The 19,632-nt window shown below is 37.2% G+C and overlaps 1 protein-coding gene across 3 annotated transcripts; it reads left to right on the top strand.

Annotated features, from left to right (window-relative positions):
* Positions 1 to 210: 210 nt before the first annotated feature.
* LOC149678561 (E3 ubiquitin-protein ligase LRSAM1-like) lies at positions 211 to 19,632 on the top strand. Of its 3 annotated transcripts, XM_089836501.1 has the most exons (22): positions 211 to 353; positions 418 to 524; positions 722 to 775; positions 838 to 882; positions 1,016 to 1,090; positions 2,409 to 2,562; positions 3,307 to 3,474; positions 4,074 to 4,121; positions 4,224 to 4,339; positions 7,121 to 7,150; positions 8,322 to 8,348; positions 8,581 to 8,791; positions 8,879 to 9,046; positions 10,051 to 10,226; positions 10,301 to 10,375; positions 10,443 to 10,523; positions 11,423 to 11,518; positions 11,596 to 11,694; positions 11,761 to 11,892; positions 14,280 to 14,380; positions 14,852 to 15,011; positions 16,258 to 19,632. In XM_089836501.1, the coding sequence occupies exons 2-22, from the start codon at positions 462 to 464 to the stop codon at positions 16,378 to 16,380; spliced, it is 2,202 nt and encodes a 733-aa protein (XP_089692627.1). In that variant the 5' UTR covers positions 211 to 353; positions 418 to 461; the 3' UTR covers positions 16,381 to 19,632. The 3 variants fall into 3 exon arrangements, with proteins under 3 accessions (XP_089692627.1, XP_089692628.1, XP_089692629.1); XM_089836502.1 differs by lacking the exon at positions 8,322 to 8,348; XM_089836503.1 differs by lacking the exons at positions 7,121 to 7,150; positions 8,322 to 8,348.

Genomic DNA, 19,632 nt, shown 5'->3' with positions numbered 1-19,632 from the left:
GCGCCGTGAATTTGTGAAATTATTTGCATAAACTTAAAAAATGAAGCTAGTTTTCATAGACTCCTACAAATACAATAGAGTTACGCGGCAGAACTTATTAATTGCCATCCGAAGAGACTTTCATAACCTTAGAACGACATCGCAATTGCCACTCCACTGTGCTTTATTTCTCCCTGGAGCAGTGTTAACCCTTCACCAACCAACGAAAACGAAAACTGTACTAGTACTATAGTGGCTGAAAGGTCGCGACGTCACTTCACTTGGGTTCTGCCAGTCGGTCGATGATGTCAAGACGTTAATTCCCATGGCGATGATATTTACGTCAAAACATACCGTTGCATGACTGGAATTACGTAAGTGATTGCCAATTTATAGTTCAATAATTTCTTATCAAAAAAGTTTCGTTCATTTTGACAGATGATTCTGAGACATTATAAAAATAACTTTATGAATTTGAAATCATGCCATTCTTTAAGAAAATAGATGCACAGCAAAAAGCCAAACTAGAACATAAGATGTGTTTGGTAAGTAATTAAAAACAGAAGTTAATATAACATTTTTTGGGGGAAATAATCATAATGTGACATTTCTGATGATATTATCTTAAATAATGTGAAATGAATCAAGCTATTAATACATCTCAAAGTCTCATCTTTGCACATTATTCCCTGTGTGTTGTTGATTATTTTTAGAACTTATTATTTTTTTTTTTTTATTGTAGGCCAAAGATACTCCGGAACCAATATTTGATATTTCTGACTGTGGCATTTACGAAGTTAGCATTTGTTTGAAGATTAATTAAAATGCAAAATTGAAAAATTTTCATTTTTGTTTCAGGTGCCTCCTGGTGTATTTTCAATGTGCAAAGTTTTCAGGAAAGATGTAAGACATCATTATGTTTTAGCCTTATAAAACTGACCACTGGTCAAATTTAAAACTCACTAGCAAATGAAATTGTCTTGATAAAAGTATTTGTAGCATTTATGATGTGTTTTATTTTTGTCTTTTTTATCAGGAATTGTTTCTTCAAAAGAACAATTTAACATCTTTAAAAGGTGGAGGATCACTTGAGGATCTTATTTATCTGAGGGTAAAGTTCACCCCACTTGAACCCTTTTAGTTGTTAAACAATGAATGGGATAGTAGTGTTAAAGTTTTGAATACTTCAAAATGTGCCGTATCTTACAGCAAATGCCACCAGATGTCCCTATAGTCGGGGGGGGGGGGGAGTGGAGTTGCTTGTTCTGCTAAGGTTAGCCATAGCCAACTTGATCACGCGTACGTGAGCGTGGTTCGAGTGGGCTGTGTGTTAGCAAAGGCTAGTTTTAGCTCCGCCCTCATGGACAAACTCTTAGTGGCTGTTTATATTGTTTAAATAAATGCCACCAGATGTCCCTATAGTCGGGGGGGAGTGGAGTTGCTTGTTCTGCTAAGGTTAGCCATAGCCAACTTGATCACGCGTACGTGAGCGTGGTTCGAGTGGGCTGTGTGTTAGCAAAGGCTAGTTTTAGCTCCGCCCTCATGGACAAACTCTTATTGGCTGTTTATATTGTTTAAATAAATGCCACCAGATGTCCCTATAGTCGGGGGGGGAGTGGAGTTGCTTGTTCTGCTAAGGTTAGCCATAGCCAACTTGATCACGCGTACGTGAGCGTGGTTCGAGTGGGCTGTGTGTTAGCAAAGGCTAGTTTTAGCTCCGCCCTCATGGACAAACTCTTATTGGCTGTTTATATTGTTTTATATTTTTGATGTAGTCTTTGTTTTTACTTCATAATGTGTAAAAATTGAGCCTAATTAGTTTATTGTTAATAAAATATTAGAAAACATAAAGTAGTTCCTAAGTGGTTTAGTCTGAAAGATAAGCATAATGGTGTCGCCATCTGGCGGAGAAAATTAGCAGCTCGCGGCTGGGAATTGCTCCATAGAGTGTGCCATGCAGGCTGGGAAATAAGGATATTTTTTAAACTAGTCCTTTGGACCAGTGACCCCCTAGTGTCTGAAATCATTTACTGGTCTCCGGACTGGTCCCAGCCTTTGCTCTCCAATAGATTTGCAATTAATAAACTGGTCCCGAGGACGAGTAACCCCCACTTCTTGAATTAAAAAACTAGTCCAAGCAATTAATAAACTGGTTTTGGACCAGAGGAAGTGTGTTATTTCCCAGCCTGGTGCCATGTGCAAGCAGTGCAACACCGAAACTAAAGCATCAAAGCCACATCATGACAAAGTTTAGCACATTGATATAACAAAGGATTTCTTTTCATATTTTATTTAAAAAAAGGTTTTATTCAAAATTTTAACATGGGTTTTTGCACTGTATTATCTCATTCTGTGTTTAAAACTATGTATTTTACACGTATAAGCTGTTTTATTAATGAATACCGTTTGTCTTCCATTAATTTTTACAGGTTTTAGATTTAAGTTTTAATAAATTTACAACGTTGCCTCAAGAAATTGGTCATTTAGAGTGCCTTCAAGTATTAAATCTTGCCAATAATCGGCTAAAAAAGTTGCCTGAAGCCATATCGCAGTTATTAAAACTGACTAATCTAGATCTTAGTAGTAATAAAATGTTTTTATCCTAAAATTCAAAACAAAGCGTGGCCCAGTTGGCGCCCCCTATGGTTAAGATTTGTTTGGCAAAGGGCTAGTTTTAGCTCCGCCCTCGTCTTGTGTTGGAGTTTGAATCCACCTTATTCCCGATGCGTGTGCCAAGGCTTAGTACGTCGGTTTTAACTGACAAATATTGGTCAAAATAATGTGTCGTCTAAAGTATGAAAGTAAAACACGGGTTTTGTGGTTCCCCTACAAGTTGCCTTTCCTTACAAACTCCGGGTTGGCTTGGCGAAGGCTAGTGGGCGTGGTATACAGCCCGCCCACAAATGCTTCCTGCCTTCACCAAGCCAAAACTGGAGTTCATAAGTCTACTTGTAGTTTGGAGCTTTCATATTGTGAATTTGTGAAGCAGATGACGCATCATTTTGACCCATAATTGTCAGTTAAAAATGGCGCATTAGGCCTTGGCCCTCGCATCGGGAATAAAGTGGATTGATTCCTGTGAATGAATGAGTGAATTAATAAATTGTTTTTAACTGTTCACATTACGGTGAATCACTTTTATAACAGGATTAGCAATTAGTTTTGCTATCAACTAGGGTTAATTAAAATACATTTAAAATATAAATGTATTTCTGCATTAGTTTGGCAGAGTGTGTAGCCATCATGTTAACTAGGGGCGCCAAAGAAGTCACGCTTTAGTTAAATTTCTTCTGATTGCATTTATTTTAAGGCGTTTATTTATTCTAGACAACTGTTTAACGCAAATACAGGAGTGTGTGTGCCATTTGCCTTCTTTACAAGTATTAAATTTATGCAACAACCCATCTCTCAACAAATTACCTCGAAATCTTTGCCTCTTAACATCACTCTATTCTCTCACAATTGATTGTGATAACGTCACCTATCCCCCATCAGGTAATTAATTAATTAACTAACTACTAGAACACATTGATGTTTGTATAAGAACATCAATAGAATTCAATGCTGGGATCAGTCTGGAAAATTGCACACTTCCTCTGGTTGGACCAGTTTTTAAAGGGAAATAGCACACTTCCTCTGGTGGGACTGGTTTTTAAAGGGAAATAGCACACTTCCTCTGGTTGGTTGGACCAGTTTTTAAAGGGAAATAGCACACTTCCTCTGATTGGACCAGTTTTTAAAGGGAAATAGTACACTTCCTCTGATTGGACCAGTTTTTAAAGGGAAATAGCACACTTCCTCTGGTTGATTGGACCAGTTTTTAAAGGGAAATAGCACACTTCCTCTGGTTGATTGGACCAGTTTTTAAATTCAAATAGTGGGGGTTATTGAGTGTTGGGACCAGTTTATTAATTGCAAATCTATAAGAAAACTAAGGGGCAACAAGTCCATAGACCACTTTATTATTTTGGACACTAGAGGGTGTCACTGGTCCCGAGGACTAGTTTTAAAATATATTTATAGAAATTGAAATTATTTCTTAATGCAATTAAGTCTCGACTGTGGTTTACATACTCATTTTAACATCATTACAGACATCTGTAAAGACGGAACAGTTAATATTATGAAGTTTTTATGCAAAGGTAAGTTCCCCCCCCCTTTGTATCACGTGATGGAAAATCCCTCGAACCATTATTTTAAATTTGTTAAAATTATTTTAATTGTTACTTTTCTATTTGAAATAGAATGTGAAATTGATTATCAGCCTTCATCAGTGGACACCTTGAGTTCGTCCTCGAGGGGAGCATCCGTCTCTAGTTTATCCTTTTCGGACGCATCTCCCTCTACTCCTGGACCGCCTGTATATAATATTTTAATATTAATTCAATTAAATTAATTAGACTAAATTAATCTTTATATTATTCTAACAGATAAGTGTATGTGAATCAGCGTTAGCTAATAGTATTTAAGTAGTTTACGAATTAGTTTTGTGGAGCATAGATACCAGAAAGTTTAAAATTTATAGATGTGTGAAGAACATGTCACGCTTTGTTCGTTATGTTGAACATTACCTTTATTTTGTGTTCACAATTCACTACAAAAAAAAAGTTTAAGATTTAACAATGCAGAAATTTTAAAAATAAGTCTGCTTAAATTGCCGAAATGATCATATTGCCATGGATAAAGAATGCGCGTGAGGAAATTTGTTTTCACTCTACAGGATAGGCAACTCCCTATCTCGGACGACAGCTTATTCTGTATATACTCTGTTACAACATCGGTTGTCAGCACGCGCAAAGCTAGGTCTCTATGTATCGTAGCTTTGTGCGTGCTGTCAAGAGACAAAAAACTTCAGGATCTTCAGGATTTAAAATATCCGCGAGTTTTTTTTAGCTCGAGTGCACGGACCTCTAGGCCTTAGTTTCAAATACGTGTAGTAGGTAGGCTGTAGGCAATTTCACACGTATTTGAAACTAAGGCCTAGAGATCCGTGCACTCGAGCTAAAAAACTTGCGGATATTTTAAATCCTGAAGATCCTGAAGTTTTTAGGTCTCTTGACGGCACGTACAAAGCTACTTTACATAGAGACCCTGCTTTGCGCGTGCTGACAACCGATGTTGTAACAGAGTAAATACAGAATAAGCTGCCGTCCGAGATAGGGAGTTGCCTATCCTGTAGCGTGAAATCAAATTTCCTAACGCGCATTCTTTATCCATGATAGTGCCACTCAGCTGGTGTCATTTTAAACCTTCATCCTTTCTCTTAATTTTCTCTAAGTTTGAGGTCACCTTAAAGCAGTCAATCAGATTTATGACCCTGAACCCATTCCCTGGAAAAACCAAGCTATAGCAAGGCAATCAACAAAAATATATCGTTAATTGAATCTTTAATACATCAATTGTTGTTCTCAAAAACGACAGCTTTATAAAGTTAATTGATTGATTAGAAGTGACAGGTTTTATTGTGAGATCAAGAATGGATGTTTAAAATGAAATCAAGCTTATTTTTGGCCTCAAAGAGATTAAACCTAGAAGGAACCAAAGCTCGGTTTCCAAGGTGGAGAGGAAAGACGCTGGCAAAACCTTTCTAGTATTTTGGTCAAAGCTTCCACTCCATTACAAGGTTTACTCTCATTAGTGGCGCTATCTTGTAATCTTGAAGCGGCAATGGGAATTAAAGGGGGTGGTCTGTCCGATTTGCAAAAGGCCATCTTCCTCATGGAGCTCAACATAGCTGGTTGGTAAAAAAGGAAAGCGGGTCGGTCAGCCTCTTTAATATGGTACCATGGTGTGATAAGGTCTTGTATCATTGACGTGGCCAGTCACAAACATGGCGAGCTTACTGGAGTAAACTTCCACATTGCGTAATCAGCGCGAAGTTACTAAAGTACACGTCCCCCACATCGCGATGTAACTAAAGTACACGCCCACCTCATCGCGAAGTAACTAAAGTACACGCCCACCAACCACATGGCGAAGTAACTAAAGTACACGTCCCCCACATGGCGAAGTAACTAAAGTACACGCCCACCACATGGCGAAGTAACTAAAGTACACGCCCACCACATGGCGAAGTAACTAAAGTACACGCCCACCACATGGCGAAGTAACTAAAGTACACGCCCACCACATGGCGAAGTAACTAAAGTACACGCCCACCACATGGCGAAGTAACTAAAGTACACGCCCACCACATGGCGAAGTAACTAAAGTACACGCCCACCACATGGCGAAGTAACTAAAGTACACGCCCACCACATGGCGAAGTAACTAAAGTACACGCCCACCACATGGCGAAGTAACTAAAGTACTCGCCCACCACATGGCGAAGTAACTAAAGTACTCGCCCACCACATGGCGAAGTAACTAAAGTACTCGCCCACCACATGGCGAAGTAACTAAAGTACTCGCCCACCACATGGCGAAGTAACTAAAGTACTCGCCCACCACATGGCGAAGTAACTAAAGTACTCGCCCACCACATGGCGAAGTAACTAAAGTACTCGCCCACCACATGGCGAAGTAACTAAAGTACTCGCCCACCACATGGCGAAGTAACTAAAGTACTCGCCCACCACATGGCGAAGTAACTAAAGTACACGCCCACCACATGGCGAAGTAACTAAAGTACACGCCCACCACATGGCGAAGTAACTAAAGTACTCGCCCACCACATGGCGAAGTAACTAAAGTACACGCCCACCACATGGCGAAGTAACTAAAGTACACGCCCACCACATGGCGAAGTAACTAAAGTACACGCCCACCACATGGCGAAGTAACTAAAGTACACGCCCACCACATGGCGAAGTAACTAAAGTACACGCCCACCACATGGCGAAGTAACTAAAGTACACGCCCACCACATCGCGAAGTAACTAAAGTACACGCCCACCACATCGCGAAGTTTCATTCTTAAGCCGTGGAGACAGTTCAAAGGGATTCCCATTGTCGCTTCAGTTTTTTATTCCTGCTATTATATTGAAAACAATTTATCAAGAACATATTTTTATTTGTATTCACATAAGCTGTACGTCATTATCGCAAATTTGTAATCTCAATTGCACATTGTTTGGCAATATTTCGCTTCGTGCACATTTATTTTGCCTCTAATAGCTTTTCCCACTTTATAATTTTACAGGATTCATTCCTGCAATTGCAGCTTTCCAAGGCATGTAAGAGTTTTTTATTTTTTTCCTATTTCTCTCTTGTTTTGCTTCGTCTGCACGACACATTGCAGTTTCGGTGGTTTCAGTACCTTTAGATTTTCAACAGAGAAGTCATAAGGGGACAGATTTCCGAATGAGGTGCTAATTGTTTGCACAACGGACCCTTCTGTCTCAAGAATCTAGTATTGCAATTAAGGAGTCTAATTAGAATTTTTCTTTGATATGGGCGATGAAAGGGATGGTACTCAAATGACTTAATTCTTATAAGATCTCCAGTAGCAAAACCCAGTCGGGCCCACTACAAATCTGATCAATCGGCCCTATCTAGTTGCCGTAGTGTCAGTCCATAATACTTATAAAGCAAAGCGCGGGTCCAGTGGATCCCCTACAAGGTGACTTTCCTAACGAGCTCCAGTTTTGGCTTGGCGAAGGCATTTGTAAGCGGGACTTATAAGTGCACTTATAAATCCCGCCCACTAGCCTTTGCCAAGCTAAACCCGGAGTTAGTTCAGGAGGAAAGTCAACTTGTAGGAGATCCACTGGACCCTCGCTATGCTTTAATGTGCAGGCCATTGAGAAGTCAATAAGAATTACCTTAAGAATGAAGCGGTCTTCAAGGTTACTCCAAACTAATTTGTCGAGTGACAGTCGGAATATTGGATTAGCGGCACTAAACCAATTCAAAACTAAGTAGTCGAGCAGCAGTTAGAAAAGGTTATGGTCGTCACTAAACTGACTAAATTTATTTTCTGCATGGTTTTTAGTTGGTTTGGTGACACTAATCAAATATTCCGCCTGTCACTCGACAAGTTAGTGCTCATCCACTACTCAGTGCCTTGGACGTGAAGTATTTTGGATAGCTCTTTCGGGCCAGTAGATCAGACTTGTCGTCGGTCAAACTGGTTTTTGCTGCTTGGGCTCTGTACAACCAATACTTAGCCCGTATAACGCAGTGTATCCTACTGGAGAAAATGGGCGATCTAAATATATTTCATTATATACAGTTAAAATTTCATATCTTCATGACGTTTTTATAATATGTACTACATTCATCGTGTAACGATGTGTTTAGCTTAGTGTTGATGCCAAAAAAATCCAGATTTTTAAAACAGTACCGCTCTACCATTTTAAAAATGAGCTGTCTGAATCGACGCGGTTGGTTTTGTTTTTCAGTCTTTTGGCGCATCTCTACCATTTAAGGTACATATACTAGATAAATAGTGCACTTTTCTAAATGAACTATCCACTTTGATGTACTACTTTGACTGATATATTTGAATGCCAGAACAATTAAGGCATAAACTGAAAACTAGCTGCTGTCATGTTTTTCGTGTCTACGTAGATTTCCTGTGCTTCATACAATTTCATTTCAATTCAGCTAGAGTCTAAATTTATTTTAATTAGAATAACTATAATTATTAAAACGGTGTAGGATCGTAGAAGAAAAGAAATAATTGATATGGAAGCTGCAATGAGGCGTAACGAGCAATTACACTTGGAGATTGGCTTGGAAAATAATACGAGGAGACAAAAGTTGATTCAGGAGTGTAAAGAAGATCAGGATCGGATGCATTCGGAGATAGTTCAGTTGCAGGATCGGAAGGATAAAGAGAAAAAACTATTACTCGATACGTTAAACAACAGTAAGCTTGTGAAAGTTTTTACAAATGCTCCGTAGCATTTACATTTTAGCTTTGGAAGGATTTAAGGAACAATATTGTCACTTACAGTTGAAGAACATTCCTCGCAGCTCATGTCTCAGTTACTTGAAATGAATGAAAAGGCCAGAAGTAGCGAAGCGATGTTAGAAGCTCTTGAAAGGGATAGGATAGAAACTGAAGAATTGTTCAATTTCAATCAACAAGAAATCGAAGAAGCGAGAAAAAGAGATGTTCTATGTAAGTCAAGATAATGGAACTGCCATTTTGAATCCGGATCCCTTTTTTATGCCAATGGTGTCGATAGTTTTCAAAGCTCAAGTCCCATACCTCATTTCATAAGAAATTGTGTAATATCTGCTTAGAGGTATACCTAAGAGGATAGGCATATTAAAATGGTAGATACAAATTGCTACGCGGCTTCGGCATGGGTTTTGGGTGGGACAACTAGCAGACACACGGTATTGCGGGAAGATGCATAAAAATGCCATCTATCAGTGATATTAGATAATAAAGAAAAATTGTCTACTTCCATTTCTGGTCGATAGATGACGCTCATATGTGAAATCTGCCATGATTATAAATTTGAAATTGTCACATGACTTCTATATCAGCAGAATTCGCGACGTGACATAATAAAAGCGACATCTATCGGTGATATATGAAAATAAATTAGAAATCGTCAAGTGGCTTCTATATCAGCAGAATTCGCGATGTAACACCATAAAAGCGCCATCTAACGGTGATATATGAAAATAAATTCAAAATTGTCACGTGACTTCTATATCAGCAGAATTCGCGATGTAACACCATAAAAGCGCCATCTATCGGTGATATATGGAAATACATAAAAAATTGTCAAGTGACTTCTTTATCAGCAGAATTCCTGATGTAACACCATAAAAGCGCCATCTATCGGTGGTATATGGAAATAAATAAAAAAAATTGTCAAGTGACTTCTATATCAGCAGAATCCCTGATGTAACACCATAAAAGCGCCATCTATCGATGATATATGAAAATAAATTCAAACTTGTCACGTGACTTCTATATCAGCCGAATTCATGATGTAACTATACAGTGGGATTCCATTATGATTTTGGTCGATAGAAGGCGCTTTATATGTAAAACTCGCAATACAATTCTTATGGTTCAGGGATAGGTGTCTAGAACTTAAATATAATGGCCAAAATAGCTTATGACCTTTTGCTGAGAGGTTAATTAATGGTTCTATAATTTAACAGTATCCATGAAGGAAATGTTAGCAGCTGAAGAGAAGCAACGTTATATAGAGGCGAAGAGATTAGCTCAAAGCCACAAAAACAACGAAAGTCCGCTTTATATTGACAAAAAGATAAAGCAATGGTTAGCTGAGAGGGAAAATGATCAGCAGGCTCTTTTGGCTCAGCTTCAAGATGAGGTTAGAATTTTGACTAATCTGTTTTAATTATTACTCGAATCGTAAGACACATTTCTTAATTTTAATTTCTGTAGGAAATGCTTCAGCGGAAAGCATTTTTGGCCTTACAAATACTGAGAGATTCTCAGCACAACAGTTTAACTCAACAGGTACTAATGTTATTTGAGTTAAAAACCATTTTTAGTATTTTTATAATGGTTTTTTCTTTATTGACAGATTAAGTTAATTGAATGGGAATTAACAAAACTCACTGAGGCGGAGATTAGGAAAAAGGATGCTCAATCAAGCTTCAACATGGTATTTTTGTTTTTCATGTGTTAAATTATTATATATTGAATCATATGATTCATTATGTTGCTTAGAGGATATTTGGTAGACCAGGTTTTGATTGGACTAAGGAGAGATAGTATAATTTAATTTATATTACAATAAGGTTTAGATAGTTTAGAATACTAGAAAATGTGCAAATTGAGCCTTATAAGTTAGTGGTTGGGTGGTAACGTTATGTGGCGCCTTCTGGTGTAAGAAAATAAAGTTTAGGGTTTAATCGTCAATAGGTTAGCTTTGTAGTTTTAAAAATTGTAAATATTATTAAAATGGAAAGGACACACCATGGATTAACTAACGCTAGGGATAGTTCGTTCCCCCAAAAAGATAACGCATGCATGTTCCAAACGCCCCCTAGCAGCATCTACTATCCCTAACAGGAAGTTATAAGAAAATTGGACCAAATATCACGTGGTCTATGACGTCAAAATTGAAATACTGCCTAAATTGGGATTTGGGCAAAACGATTTATTTTGCCGAGGGGTGGCGCTATATCTACATCCGTTTTGGTCCAATAAATTGGGGGAATGAAGAGGGGAATCAAGGAATAATTCGGAACATGTAGTTGGCGATAGAAATACATGGGAAACCCAGTTAGTGAACAATCCCTAGCGTTAGTTAATCCATGGACACACCCTGCCAAGTGGTGACATCATGTGCCGCCCTCTGGTGGAAAGTATTGATATCTCGCGGTTGACTTTGAAATTTCGATCCAAATTTTTATTATAGATTTATAAGCAAATTTTAATTTTATCCAAAAAACGGATATTTTTTAATAAATCAAAATATTTAAATCATTGTCCACAATTTAATTAATATTTTCTCAATTAATTTTGACACCTTTAAAAATATTAATTTCTATTTTAAAGGCAATGGTTGTAGAACAGAGAACTGCTCTCGCAAACCTGTTATCTGTTCTGTTATCGCAAAGAGAATCCAGAGAAGAACAATTGAAAAGGAGATTGGTAAGAAAGAATTAAATACCACGCATACATTTAATAGATTTTAATTTCAGTTAACTTAATTACCATTTAACACGCAGAAAGAAATGGAAGAGCAACGTGCTGAAGAAATGAAAGACTATTGGCTCATACAATACCAAAAATTGATGGAGAGAAAACCACAGGACATAATTGACGTGGTCAGTATCAATTAAGCGTTATATTGGAATGCGGACATTGCCTTAATACTTCAATTACCATTGTAGGAACTCGCAATGGACTCCAAGTTGAAACAAATCCTTGTGGATGTCGGAGCCGAAAGTCTAGTCACACAGTTTGCAATGGCTCAACTGGATTTGAATCATGTGGCCTTATTGACCACACAGGAACTCCATGATGTAAGCTGAAAACAGGGTTCATACAAACCAGGGAAACCGGGAAAAATCAGGGAAATAAATAGTTGACAAAAACCTCAGGGAAATCAGGGAAATTTCGAATTTTTAGTAAAATTCAGGGAAATCAGGGAAATTTCGGATTTTTTAGTAAAATTCAGGGAAATCAGGGAAATTTCGGATTTTTAGTAAAATTCAGGGAAATCAGGGAAATTTCGGATTTTTAGTAAAATTCAGGGAAATCAGGGAAATTTCGGATTTTTTAGTAAAATTCAGGGAAATCAGGGAAATTTCGGATTTTTAGTAAAATTCAGGGAAATCAGGGAAATTTCGGATTTTTAGTAAAATTCAGGGAAAACTCAGGGAAATTTCGGATTTTTAGTAAAATTCAGGGAAAACTCAGGGAAATTTCGGATTTTTAGTAAAATTCAGGGAAATCAGGGAAATTTCGGATTTTTTAGTAAAATTCAGGGAAATCAGGGAAATTTCGGATTTTTTAGTAAAATTCAGGGAAATCAGGGAAATTTCGGATTTTTAGTAAAATTCAGGGAAATCAGGGAAATTTCGGATTTTTAGTAAAATTCAGGGAAGTCAGGGAAATTTCGGATTTTTAGTAAAATTCAGGGAAGTCAGGGAAATTTCGGATTTTTAGTAAAATTCAGGGAAGTCAGGGAAATTTCGGATTTTTAGTAAAATTCAGGGAAGTCAGGGAAATTTTGGACTTTTAGTAAATTTCAGGGAAATCGGGGAAATTTGCGTCAAACAGGGGCCGAGTAATTAAGCAAAATGTTCATAAACATACCCTCCATAGGATTAACATTAGACTATACTTTGGAGGCTCATAACTCTGGTTCTACTAGAGATAAGGGGATGACCTTTGAGTATGTTATAGTCCAATTTATCCCCCATCCAACCATACTAAAAACATACGGCTAAGACAAACAGGGGCCAAGTAATTAAGTAAAATGTTCGTAAACATACCCTCTATAGGATTAACATTACACTATACTTTGGAGGCTCATAACTCTGGTTCTACTAAAGATACAGGGATGTCCTTTGAGTATGTTATAGTCCAATTTATCCCCCATCCAACCATACTAAAAACATACGGCTAAGACAAACAGGGGCCGAGTAATTAAGCAAAACGTAAACAAACAACCCCTCCATAGGAATTGCAATAGACCCAACTTTGCAGCCTCGTAACTCTGTTTCTACTAGAGATACGGGGATGTCCTTTAAGTATGTTATAGTCCAATTTGTCCCCCATCTAACCATACTAAAGCCTTTGGGCTACGAGAAACAGGGGCCGAGTACTTAAGCAAAACGTAAAGAAACAAACCCCTCCATAGGAATTGCATTAGACCCGACTTTGCAGGCTCGTAACTCTGTTTCTACTAGAGATACGGGGATGTCCTTTGAGTATGTTATAGTCCGATTTGTCCCCCATCCAACCATACTAAAAACATACGGCTATGACAAACAGGGGCCCAGTAATTTAGCAAAATGTTCACTAATATACCCTCCATAGGATTAACATTACACTAAACTTTGGAGGCTCATAACTCTGGTTCTACTAGAGATACGGGGATGCCCTTTGATTATGATATAGTCCAATTTATCCCCCATCCAACCATACTAAAAACATACGGCTACGACAAACAGGGGCCGAGTAATTAAGCAAAATGTTCGTAAACATACCCCCTCCATAGGATTAACATCTGACTATACTTTGGAGGCTCATAACTCTGGTTCTACTAGATATACGGGGATGTCCTTTGAATATGTTATAGTCCAATTTATCCCCCATCCAACCATACTAAAAACATACGGCTACGACAAACAGGGGCCGAGTAATTAAGCAAAATGTTCGTGATCATCCCCTCCATAGGATTAACATCTGACTATACTTTGGAGGCTCATAACTCTGGTTATATTAGAGATACGGGGATGTCTTTTGATTATGTAATAGTCCTATTTGTCCCCTCCCCCCGCCTTCGTTAACATTTGCTCCATAGGATACTCCATATACGGGAAAAACCTGGAAAACTCAGGGAAGTATATGGGGAAAAAACCTGGATGGAAATCTCAGGGAAATTTGTTTTCCAAAAGTTGTATGAACCCTGTCAGAAAAACCTTTCTTTTTTTTTTGTAGTATCGTAAATTATTTTGATTTGAGAGTTTAAATGCATTAAATTAAATTTATACAAATTGCATTTATCAACCACACGATGATAAAATTCACGAGCTATCTTGCATCTGCTATAAGTGCTCCGTAATAACGATTTTGCATGAGAATAATGTGAAATTCTTAGTGAATATTCTCCCCTAGATGTCGCCTCCATAAAACTAGTATGAATTTACTCTTAATTTTGGTGTATTTTGTTTTTTTATAGTTGGGAGTTACACATCGAGGTATGCAAAGAGCTATCCTGAGTGCTGTCAAAGAGGTCCTAAGAAACCAAAGTCCAGAAGAAGAGAGTTGCGCTTGTAATCTGTAAGTAGTACTAGTTTTGAAATATTTTAAATAACCAAAATAATTACCGAAACCTTATTATAATCGAAATTAAGTTAGCCATACAGTTTCTTTAAATGCAGCAATCCCTAAGGTGGGGTGTCGTAGCTTAAGTCTCGAGTGGTGGTATTGACTAGCCCTCTTAGCTTAGCAAAGGCTAGTTTTAGCTCCGCCCTCGACATTAACGAATTCTTATTGGTTCCTGCCTTTGGCAAGGTAAAATTTATGTGTAGGATATAAGCCAGAATGTTAGGGGTACCACAGCAGCCGACAATTGCTTTAAGAGCAATAGTTAGTATAGGGATATGTCAGGTAGCCACCTCTTAGGTTTCTCTTATGCATTGTAACGTGACCTCCCTGTAAATAAGCCACAGGCTTAGTGTGGACGTATCCCTTCGTAGTCAGAGCTTAGGTTAATTATTATTAAAACTTTCGCTCCATTGTCTTCTGTAGGTCTCCAAAGGATTCTCCTGTGAAACCAACAGCCCCTTCGCCGGACATTTCACCCTCTGCTCCAGACCGAACACCTATTATAGAAAGCAAGGACTTTGCCTTGTCATCTGACATTAAAATATGGCATCAAACTGAGTGTGTGGTTTGCTTGGATAAAGAGGTAAGTCTGTTTTATTGCACATTATAGAAATGTACAATTTTAAAACCACCTTTAGCAATCATCAAATTAAACAGTTAAAACAGTAGGGGGAGCCTTATAATAAGTTATTTAGGCTACTTGAAATTAAACCGGACTTGAAACCCAAGTCCTCCGTCAAGGCTTACTTGTATTGGACCTTAGAAAGACCTATTGGAGTCTTGGGACTGAATGAGTAAAAATATTTTTCCCCGAATTAAAGTTTTTTTGAGCAAGTCTACTTCTTGGCAAAGAGCCAAATTAAATCAGCTATGGCCTACACTGACTGCGTTGTCACTAATTAGTGCAAGCGTTAAGTACTAAATGAAACCAAAGGCTAAGATATATTTTTAGTTATTATGCGCAATACGCGTTTTATTAGTCTTAAGAACTCTAATTGTGCTCAAAACCATACATTAGAGACTCTTATTAACTCTTATGTCCCGGAAAATTGTGCTCAAAGATTCGGCAAGACCAGTACTTAGCTTCAAATCCTATAAATCAGGACTTACACACTGTTAATTATCACTAAAATAGGCCAACTATTAAGGCTCTTTCAGATGATCGAACTTTTTGACTCGGCTCGATGGGTCAAAATGTTGTATCAACTTGCCCAACTTTTGAAGGGAAAAGTGAAATAAATCCTTCCTATTCACACGACTAAACTTTTACCGCCAAATGGAACTTTTTAAGCGCCACCTACCTTGGCACTTACGAAATAACCCGCGAAAAAGGCTTTTTTGTAAATCATTTTGATTGGTTGAAGAAATGAAATTAAAAAAAAGTTGAGTCAGCAAAAATTGGATCACTGATCCAATTTTTCCTAGCTAACTTGATTGGTGGCTCAACTCATCCAGCGTCTATAGAGTGCTGTCAGTTGTGACGTCAGATCCAAAGTTAAACGTCACGAGTCTGCCTTTAGCAATGGGCGGCCATGACAGTTACCGGTTTTTCTTTATGGGAAAACCGCATGGGTGACGTCACACCGGCGCTTCTGACAGCACTCTATTCACACCATCCAACTAGTTGATTCAACTCAAGTTGACCCATCAAGCTGAGTCAAAAAGTTGGATCGTCTGAAAAAGCCTTTAAAAAGCAAAAAAAAAACCACGGAAATACAAAGCCTTTAAAAAGCAAAAAAAAACCACGGAAATACAGCCCTCTTTAGACCTACAAAATAAACGAGGTAAATTAATTAACATTAAATTAATTTATAAATTTTCTTTTTCAGAGTGCTATTGTATTTTTGCCTTGCGGCCATGTTTGTTCGTGCTACAATTGCGCCGGGGGCTTAGATCTTTGCCCACTTTGTCGCATCCCTATAACTACAAAATTAACTCTTGGCAGTTACTGAATTATAAATTAAATCCGACTCTATACTAATTAATTCTTAACTTCAAACGAATCAAAGAATTAACCCTTTGTTTGAATTTCCTTCGACTAAGGCATTCCATTCCATTTCATACAACTTCAGTCTTCGAATAAAGTAAACTGTAGCATAATTACCTATGTACCCCTTGAAATTGGAATTCACAAATGCGCCTATGGAAAAAAGTGCCAATATAAAATTTTTTCTTAAATCTTAAATAGCGGTAGTTTTAGCTATAGGGCTTTTTAATCTTAATGCCAATATTTTAAGGTGCTATCTCTCTTTTCAATGTGTTAATATATATCTTTGGTGGAAGTTTTTACTATCGTAGCTTCGTTTCGGAGGTCAATAATTATCATTACTCTATTTGCCGCGCTTGGCTAGCTGCGTTAACTAATATTCGAGAATTTTTATACATCTAAGCTGTGATAATATCACATATTTAGTGTTTATATTCATTGTTGTTTCCAAAAACGATGCACTACGACGTTATCAAAGGTTAAATATGTGTATTACAAAATTAAGTCACTTCTGTAAACTAAATATGTTTATAAACGCAAAATACAAGTTTTAAACCAAAGAGTTGCTGCGTAAATACATAAAATAGCCACTAGTTACTTAGTCATGATATGTTATTCATTAAAGGTGTCCAAAGCTAGTTCATATAGATATTACAACTACAGTAAGTGCATTAGTGTGTCTATATCTAGGCTTGGTCCACTGTTATATACCAGATCGCTGGGAAAAATTTAAGGTTACCTGCATTTTAATATTTAGTTAATTGTGGCGCCATCTTTTATTAATTTTCGAAAGCTTTTAAAAACCTTTTTTTTTTAATTTTAAATTAAAATTGTTTTATGAACCAACAAAGCCAAGTTGCAAATGGGAATGAGTCGTACTATGATGCAAGAAAATATTTCAAAATTGAAAAATTTCCTACGCTAGATGTCACCTAAATAAAGCTAATATGAATTTTTTCACATTTGAGTCCCACCCTTTCACGACCAGTTTTTGGCCTCCTATTTTTAGTAGTGTGCCTATATTTAGGCTGGGTCCGCTGTTATATACCAGATCGCTGGGAAAAATTCAAGCTAGGTTACCTGCATTTTAATATTTAGTTAAATGTGGCGCCATCTTTTATTAGTTTTCGAAAGCTTTAGAAAACCTTTTTATTTTATTTTAAATTAAAATTGTTTTATGAACCAACAAAACCAAGTTGCAAAGTTGAATGAGTCTTGCTGTAATGCAAGAAAATATTACAAAATTAGACATATTTCCTCCGCTAGATGTCACCTCAATAAAGCTAATATGAATTTTTTCACATTTGAGACCCAAATGACTATGCAAAGTAAAAGAGCAAGGGTCATGAATGCAAATTAGAACATTTTAAAAGGACTTGCAAAGTATAGAAAACTTTTTAGTTTAAAATTGAAAGCATGTCGTGCCTCCATTGATCACCTACAAGATGGCTTTCCTTAGGAACTCCAGTTTTGTCTTGGCAAAAGCAGGAGACATTTGTGGGCGGGATTTATGCATGCATTTATAAATCACAGTCACTTTAAAGCCCATTGCTGAGAGCGTTTTTGCTGGCGAGTTTTTTCAGATTTAATACGCACACTTGCATACATGACAGGTTTGCGAGTGGAAAGCTACAAACCTGTTCATAAGTCCTCGAACTTTGTATGAAAATGTATGTACAAAATTGTCCAACACAACTGAAGCGAGTGTAACTAGCTTAAAATGAAAGGAGAAGTCTAAAATAATTATATTTTAATCATGTATCCATCAACAACGTTAAAGAAGATATGAGCAGTTAAGTTTTCCTTGCGGGACCCTATGCGTTAGGCCTTTCTATAAAACAGATGACGTAATGTGGTGTGCGAACTCTAATTGGCCACAATTGACACAAAGCGTCGTCTGCTTCACGAAGAGGCCGAACGCTTAGCGTCCTTTCTTACGGGACCCTATGCCGTAGGCCTTTCTATAAAACAGATGACGTAATGTTGTGTGCGAACTCTAATTGGCCACAATTGACACAAAACGTCGTCTGCTTCACGAAGAGGCCGAACGCTTAGGGTTCTTTATCTACTATAATATTGTAGATAGGTATATGATTCCAGTTTGAAATATATATTATTTCAAATAATCTTTCTGATAAAATAGAAAATGTTCTATAGTCCTAAAGAAGTAATGATTTTGCGCAATATATGGGGCACACTATGGGTTACGTTCATTCCACAACTTGAAATTCAGCAATTCACTGAACTTTAAATACACTCAAAATTTCACACATTTCAGACACGCTATATTATCCCACTTCCACTGAAACTAAATTTCTCGTATTTTTCGATCAAAGTAACCATTAAAGATGTTTTAAATACGATTCTTGTAAATATTTAAGCCTTAATATAATATCTATTGTAAATTTTGTATAATCTTCATATAGAGATTTTATGATGAACGAATTATAGTACTCTGTCAGCTTGACTCTTAAAAATATAAACTATGCATAAAAATCTTTACAATTTTGAATTAGTTAGGCCTAAAAAATAAGATACGACAATCGATAACTTTTACATTTTTTCCATTTTAAATTTTTGCGACTTTCTCTAACTTAAAATGATAAGTATTGAAATTTAAATAACTGTAATAGCTTTTGGGAAAAAACTCGCGAATGAAATAACACTAGATGGCGTTGTTAATATAATTCTTACCGTATTTAAAGCAAGTCTCGGCTGCGGTTTAGTTTAAACAAATGCCACTAGATGCTCCTATAGTCTGGGGGCGGAGTTCACTGGCCCGCTAAGCTTAGCAAAGGCTAGTTTTAGCTCCGCCCTCGACTAGACATTAACGAGTTCTGATTGGCTCCTGCCTTTGACGAGGTGTGTAGAAGATAACCCAGCAAGTTATGGACACCACAGAGCCGGCATTTGCTTTAAACCAGAAACAATTTTCTCTGGTACAAGTGAAGTCACACGCTAATATAGTTAATACTCAACACTGGTGTAGGCTTTTTACTATACTCATATGCTAACGCACTTGATAAACACTACATCCTTTCTCTAAAGATTAGTTTGCATATTCATACGCCTTAAGTTCTCTATTTTATCAAGTGCGCGAGCGTTATTCTATTATATAATGAAAAACTGTGTTGTTGCATATTTTTGACTAAATGCACATTGTTAAAACTAATTGTATAACTAGTAATAAACCATTAAAATTGAATGTTACTATATA

The sequence above is a fragment of the Phalangium opilio genome, unplaced genomic scaffold, assembly GCF_054372755.1.
Source record: "Phalangium opilio isolate 3A_F unplaced genomic scaffold, DU_Popi_V2 ptg000042l_1, whole genome shotgun sequence".
Taxonomy (NCBI): Eukaryota; Metazoa; Arthropoda; class Arachnida; order Opiliones; family Phalangiidae; genus Phalangium; species Phalangium opilio.
The sequence above is the reverse complement of the archived record's forward strand: the minus strand, read 5'-3'. Positions and strand labels throughout refer to the sequence as shown.